The sequence below is a fragment of the Cebus imitator genome, unplaced genomic scaffold (assembly GCF_001604975.1).
Source record: "Cebus imitator isolate Cc_AM_T3 unplaced genomic scaffold, Cebus_imitator-1.0 Scaffold123, whole genome shotgun sequence".
Classification (NCBI taxonomy): Eukaryota; Metazoa; Chordata; class Mammalia; order Primates; family Cebidae; genus Cebus; species Cebus imitator.
The window spans coordinates 4,015,816-4,023,100 of record NW_016107438.1 but is presented as its reverse complement, the minus strand read 5'-3'; the positions used below and the strand labels follow the sequence as shown (position 1 = coordinate 4,023,100).

General features: G+C 47.5%; 1 protein-coding gene and 1 long non-coding RNA gene across 2 annotated transcripts; one reads left to right on the top strand and one right to left on the bottom strand.

The window, feature by feature from the left end:
* Positions 1 to 627: 627 nt before the first annotated feature.
* On the bottom strand, positions 628 to 2,352 carry LOC119472912. The gene is made up of 2 exons (XR_005202089.1): positions 1,536 to 2,352; positions 628 to 1,410 (listed from the first exon to the last, which is right to left on the bottom strand). It is a non-coding gene; the product is annotated as an uncharacterized LOC119472912 (long non-coding RNA).
* Positions 2,353 to 2,532: 180 nt separating this feature from the next.
* Positions 2,533 to 6,655, top strand: TOB1 (transducer of ERBB2, 1). The gene is made up of 2 exons (XM_017540176.2): positions 2,533 to 2,831; positions 4,698 to 6,655. Exon 2 carries the CDS (start codon positions 4,837 to 4,839, stop codon positions 5,896 to 5,898), a length of 1,062 nt encoding a protein of 353 aa, XP_017395665.1. The 5' UTR covers positions 2,533 to 2,831; positions 4,698 to 4,836; the 3' UTR covers positions 5,899 to 6,655.
* Positions 6,656 to 7,285: the final 630 nt, after the last annotated feature.

Genomic DNA, 7,285 nt, shown 5'->3' with positions numbered 1-7,285 from the left:
CTCCGTGTCTGTGCGTGTATGTGTTTATATTTGGTCTGAAATCTTACACTCCTGGACCAAGCAGCAATAACTCATAAATTTTTGACATCTACATTTCTGACTTAATGCTTTTAACTGCTATTGATATTTAATCAGTACCTATCAGATGACTGCTCTCGTATTTTAAACCTGGAATTATAGATTGAAGACATTCAGAAAAGAGAATTTGTGCCATCTCTTTAGAGAATTCTCGAAAAGTTTTGACAAAAATGTCTAGGAAAAAAAAAGAATTCTTGTAAAGTACAGATAAGTTTGACAAAATTACAATTCATCTATCTTTAGACAGACATTTTACTCTCAGCCACGCCTAACATGCCCCCCAATTATAGTTATATATTTTCCAAATTACAAATCAGGACACATGGGCCAGCAATTCTAGATGTGTGGTACAGTACCATTATTTGCCTAATGGTAAGAGAAGTTGTGCTTCCTGAACATGTGAAAAATGAAGTGTTTCTTTTGGTAAGGCATTCCAAGAATATCCTATCTAGTTTCTTGAAATTTCTGTGCTTAATTATAAAATTAAAAATAATTCACTTTTATTAAAGATGGAATTGTCATTATACAAAACCAAAAACAAACACATAATTAAAAAAACAAAACTGAACAAATCATTTATATTTGATGTTTTAATGACATTTCAATGCAGAGGAAGTGCCATTTTAATTTAAATGCTTTCACAGTTTTGCCATACTTTCACAGTTCAATTCCACTCTCGTTTGCAACTAAAAAACCTAAACATTAAAAAAAAAAAAATCACAACAATCAGAATTTAAGGAGTCACTGAGTGAAACTATGTTTTAGGAATCTGTACAATAAACATTAAATCAGTCACCTGACCACTCCCCACCGTCAGCCCATTCCACAAACCCATCCTCCCTCCCCTTCTACGCAGTGAGCCTTCAGAAATATCCTTTCTCAATGCGGCTCCTTCTGAAAAGGAGAGGCTGGAGACCCAAAGTGGAGAAGGCAGCTCCATCCAGATTTTGCGTCCATAAAGCCAATAGCTCCTAGGCCTGACATCTACAGCTGGTCTACACGGGCCCGCCCCGCAGACACCGACTCCATGGTGAGCTGCGGTTTAACTTCCTTATAGCAGGTTGACAGTGCAGGCCCCACGGTTTGGAGGGGAAGGCGGCGCCCCAACTGGTGTTTTTCCAGGAAGTGCTCCAAGAATGCGGAGGAAAGGGGAAAGGGGAAGGTCAGGCGATGGGCGTTTCATTCATTGCTTCTTTCTCCCCTTCCCCTCTATCGCTCCCCCAAGACTTTCCCCTTTTCCCAGTCCGAGTTTGACGTCGGTCTCCTGGATACCAGGCAGCCAATCGCCCGGTTGCGAAGGGACCCGCGCGGCCAATCAGGCGTCGTTGCTACCTGTGAGTAATATTTTTAGCTGAGAGGGACGCTCCATTCCACTCCCGATGTAATTTCGTGTATTTCTCTGGGGCAGGTTGTGAAAAAGGCGCTTACCCGTCCCCCGCCACGAGTCCCTCTCTTACCCTACTCCCTAGGTACCTGCACATATTTAAGCCGAGACTGATCTTCCACGCGCTCTACAGGCAGGCCCCGCGTCTATTCTGTGCACCTGCGTTCCAGCAAGCCCTAGACATGCGCACATGCATGTGTGTAGACAGGGGCACAGATACAGACGCAGCTTGGCCTCGTGTCGCCACACCCTGGGCCCGGCGTGGGCTGGGACATTCGGAATAAATGAATCCCAGTCGCAGCCGGGGTCACACCGGTAGGCCTGAGGCTGCGGAGGCAGTTAAACTGCCGGCGGGGCGAGAGCTGCGGCCCCCTCCCTTCCCCGCCCCCAGCCCGGCTCCGCGGCTAGTGGGTTCTGCAGCTGCCACTCTCTGGGGGGCGGTTGGCCTAGGCCTTGGGGTGATTAATATTCAATTAACCGGGTGCACGAGTCCCGGTCACAGTTTGCCCTTTCCCTAAACCCCCGCTGGGGTGGGCAGAGGCCGACTCGGTAACTATTCCACGAGCTCCAGGATCCTCCTCGGCCGCAGCCCTGCGCGAAGAGGGCACATTCTGGGCACCCTGGGCTCCTCCAGCCCCGGTTCTCTCAGCCGCTTTTCGTCCCCCTCCCCCTGCCCGGCGCTCTCCGCCTCAACCGGGCGTCGGCCGCCCTACCCCACCCCTTTCTCTCTCAGTGGCACGTCTCCCCCCGAGTCCCTCTCCAAACGTTCTCTTAATTCCGTCCCCAGGGCTCCGACCGCCAGTTCATTGGCCCTCCCGCAGCCCGAGGGCGCGGCTTCCCCACCCCTGAGTCCACCGCGCGTCCGGACACGAGCAGCCGGGACTTGGCCAATGGCGTCGGGGGGCAGGGCAGGGGCGGAGCCGGCGGCGGGGGCCGGGGTTGAGGGGCGGGGAGCGCCGGGACTGGCTAGGCGGCCGGGCCTGTGTGACGCGGGGCGGGCGCGCGCACCCCGACAGAGGGGATGGGGGCGGGGAGGAGGCCATAAAACGAGAGGCGGGGCGCGCGCCGCGACAGAAAGAGCTAAGCTCTGGCCCGGCGTGTAGCGGGCCCACGACGGGGACGCTGGGCCGGGCACCGGGCTGTGTGGAGAAGTGAGCGCGCTCGTCTGACCCCTGCGCCCGCCACCCCGCGCCATCGGCGGCGAGCTCCAGGGCCCGCCCGAGGCCTCCGTCCTCTGCCCTCCGCCTCGCAGCGGCGACGTGGTGCACTCGGCGAGCCCGCCGCTCCCGACCCTCCCGCGCCCCCGCCCTGCCGCGCTGCTCCCCGCCCCGCCGCGAGTCTGTGGTCCAAGCCGCCCCCGAAGCAGCCCGTAAGTATCGCGGGGCGCCGGGCGGGGCCTGCGAGGAGACGGAGCCCCGGGCCCGGGCGGTGGAGGAGGGGGCTGCAGCGGCTTCGAGCCCCGGCCCTTGGGAGCTCGGGGACGGCGGGGTCGCGGCCCTGGGCGCCGCGGGGAGGCTCCGGGACCCGAGGGCAGCGGCTTCGAGGGGCGCCGCGGCGCTTCGGGCTCGTCCCGGGCTGTTGACCTGGGATGGGCGGCCCGGGGCGAGCTGACGGGAGCCGGGGGTTGGGGCGCCCGAAGGAGCGGCGAGCTCGCGGGGAAACGCTGGGGTCCGAGAGGCCGGTGGCCGCGAGACTGAAAATGGTGCCGGGGAACCGGTGCTCCCCCAGGCTTTGGCCGGGTCCCAGGAGCCCGGGGCGGGGGCCGCGGGGCGGGGAGCAGCGGGTCGGGTTACGGCGGGGGAGGGGAGCGGCTGACCCGACGCCCCGACCTGCTGGGTGCTGGGTGCTGGGTGCTCGGTGCCCGGCCGGGAGAGGTTGCTCTTCCTTTTCCCGTGGCCTTCCTCCTCCCCCTCCGAGGAGGCTCGTACTCTCTTCCTCCTCCACCTCCACCTCCTCTTGCTGTTGCTGCTGCTGCTGTAGCGCTGGGGCTCCGAGGGCTGTGAGCAGAAATCTAATGAGATCTAACTGGCTGTTTATGTAATTCTTCACGCTCCTGCCTGTCTTGTGGCACTGCTTTATAACTACCTTCCACCGAGCCTGAATTTTGCTTGGCTGCACCTTCAAGCAATTGGGCTTAATCAGCTGCCTCTGCTGGCACTCAGGCTTTTGACTTGGAAAGTGTAGTTTGGGGGCAGCCAGGGATTCTTTTTCCTTTGTCACCACGAATATGAAAAATGGAACAGACGAATTAGGACCAACTTGATTTTTAAACGTCATTTTAAATCAACTTGAGCGTGCAAATAGATCCGTTTCGCAAATATCTTCTGTTTGCCCTTGATCTTTTCTTATCCCCACCCAGTGCTGATCCAGCAAACGTTTAAAGGTCGACCTTATCATACTTGCCTCTCTGGCTGTTACCGTGAGAGTGAGGGAGTGAGGGAGGTTTTTAAAATCAGACTAAAACTCAGAAACCCTGGCCTTTAAACAGAATAATCAATAGTTTTGATTTGTGTTGTTGCGTTGTTATACTTCCTGCCAAATAGGTACTTACCAGATTTAGAAAAATACACATTGAAAATAAAAGGCACAGAGAAGCTCGGATTTATTATATTGTATGCTCTTAGTATACTTAAGGCCGAAACTATATAGAATAATTTGGTTCTTATTCACTAGGATGAAATTCATTTAGTACTCAGTACTTTAATTTTAGCGTCATGTACTATGGAAATTAAAATGATTTTCCTAACTCGCCAAATATTTAAATGTCAGTGACAGGGCAGATTTAAAAGTATATATCCGAAGTAAACTACAACGTGGATTCACTTCTGAGTTGGTGAACACAATAAAAATTACCAACTGAAAGTGGCGTATGTATATGAGGGGGGAGGATACTGAGTACCGTAAATATTCTTGTGAGAACTGAGGGGAGAATAATACATATTCTAGAGGGTTTTCTTCTTAGAACTGTATTCAGAAACAAATCATCAGGGTCTTAAAAACATTATTTCATCTGTAAACCTACATTTTTCTGTGTGATTTTAAACTTTAATAAACAATTTTCTATACTAGTTACAGTTTTCAGGCTTTCTGTCCTAGTATACATTTTATCCTTAGCAAACTAACATAGGATATTAGACATTTTGAAAGGTGAAATTACTTTGGGGGTTAAAAAAAAAAAGGTCATGGGACTTATATTACATTTATCTTATTTGGACATGTTTGCTTTTGTTTTAAGGAACAAGATCACTCAAGGTGAAGGATAATCTACCAATACCAGCACTTTGAAAATTTGTTTCTCTGCCACAAACTGAACACTTTTTTTTTTTTTTTTTTTTTGCGGGGGAGTTGAAACCTAATTTTGTGGCATAGCAGCTATGCAGCTTGAAATCCAAGTAGCACTAAATTTTATTATTTCGTATTTATACAATAAGCTTCCCAGGAGACGTGTCAACATTTTTGGTGAAGAACTTGAAAGACTTCTTAAGAAGAAATATGAAGGGCACTGGTATCCTGAAAAGCCATACAAAGGATCGGGGTTTAGATGTATACACATAGGGGAGAAAGTGGACCCAGTGATTGAACAAGCATCCAAAGAGAGTGGTTTGGACATTGATGATGTTCGTGGCAATCTGCCACAGGATCTTAGTGTTTGGATCGACCCATTTGAGGTTTCTTACCAAATTGGTGAAAAGGGACCAGTGAAGGTGCTTTACGTGGATGATAATAATGAAAATGGATGCGAGTTGGATAAGGAGATCAAAAACAGCTTTAACCCAGAGGCCCAGGTTTTTATGCCCATAAGTGACCCAGCGTCATCAGTGTCCAGCTCTCCATCGCCTCCTTTTGGTCACTCTGCTGCTGTAAGCCCCACCTTCATGCCCCGGTCCACTCAGCCTTTAACCTTTACCACGGCCACTTTTGCTGCCACCAAGTTCGGCTCTACCAAAATGAAGAATAGTGGCCGTAGCAACAAGGTTGCCCGTACTTCTCCTATCAACCTCGGCTTGAATGTGAATGACCTCTTGAAGCAGAAAGCCATCTCTTCCTCCATGCACTCTCTGTATGGGCTGGGCTTGGGTAGCCAGCAGCAGCCACAGCAGCAGCAGCAGCAGCAGCAGCAGCAGCAGCAGCAGCCAGCCCAACCACCACCGCCGCCGCCACCACCCCAGCAGCAACCACAGCAGAAAACCTCTGCTCTTTCTCCTAATGCCAAGGAATTTATTTTTCCTAATATGCAGGGTCAAGGTAGTAGTACCAATGGAATGTTCCCAGGTGACAGCCCCCTTAACCTCAGTCCTCTCCAGTACAGTAATGCCTTTGATGTGTTTGCGGCCTATGGAGGCCTCAATGAGAAGTCTTTTGTAGATGGCTTGAATTTTAGCTTAAATAACATGCAGTATTCTAACCAGCAATTCCAGCCTGTTATGGCTAACTGAAAATAAGAAAATACATTGTACAAGTTAAAATGCACGGGCCCAAGGGGGGTTGTTTTTTTTTTTTTCGCCTCCTTGAGAATTTTTTTTTTTTAAGCTTATAGTAAGAATACATTCAAGCTTGGTTAAAAGAAATAAAACATGCATCATTTTTCATTTGCCAACCAAGCACAAAGTTATTTTATACTGACTGTATATTTTAAAGTATACTCTCAGATATGGCCTCTTACAGTATTTAAGATATAGCAAGGACATGGCTGATTTTTTTTTATAAAAATTGGCACTAATAAGTGGGTTTATTGGTCTTTTCTAATTGTATAATTTAATTTAGTACAAAGTTTGTAAAATATCAGAGGATATATATATTGTTTCTACGACATGGTATTGCATTTATATCTTTTTACTACAGTGATCTGTGACAGCAGCAGCTTCATGTTGTATTTTTTTTACTGAAATTGTAAAATATCCATCTTAAAGACATCAACTATTCTAAAAATTGTGTACAGGATATTCCTTTAGTGGTGGAATTAAAATGTACGAATATTTGCTTTTTCAAAAAAATGTATTTTCTGTTAAAGGTTTAAAGATTTTTGCTATATATTATGGAAGAAAAATGTAATCGTAAATATTAATTTTGTACCTATATTGTGCAATACTTGAAAAAAACGGTATAAAAGTATTTTGAGTCAGTGTCTTACATGTTAAGAGGGACTGAAATAGTTTATATTAAGTTTGTATTAAAATTCTTTAAAATTAAAAATGCCTATTGTGGTCTTTGTTTTTAAGTGTTTTCTAACTATCTGCCTCTGGAGTTATTATGCTGTAAATGCTAATGGTGGAAAAAGGCCTGACTCATTGGGGCACGAAGGAATAATGGAAAGCCGTTGCTCTACTCGTGCACCGGATCGTGGTTTGCCACGTAAAAAGTGCTATCAAAACTGAATAGCCTGACCAGTGCTTGGGACAGCTTTATTTTCTTACAGCTCTCTTCAGTCCACATTTGTCGACCCCATGATAGAGGTGCTATGTTAAGGTTAGTCAGCTCTACAGCGAGTTTCAAAATATGCTGACATCGAGGAGTCAGGTGATAAGATGAAATTCTTTCATGTAATCTGGGACAATTTATTTGAAATTTATATGGAGAGAGTATTGGATCAGTTTTCTGTTTTTGCTCAGGAAATTTGCTCAGACAAAGCGGCTGACCGAACTTTAAAAAGATTTACATCAGTTTACTAATCTTTAAAATTTAGCTATTGCACGTAGCTAGAGAACTTATGATAAAAATCTATTCATAGTTGGACAGATTGTTAAATGTTAGTATTGTCATTTTCCCAGCAAGAAAGTTTAAGTATTTAATTTTTTGCAAGTTGGTATCCAACCTGCTGGTTTG

Excerpts from the sequence above, each read along its gene's own strand:
- TOB1 (XM_017540176.2), top strand. The coding sequence starts at position 4,837 with ATGCAGCTTGAAATCCAAGTAGCACTAAATTTTATTATTTCGTATTTA.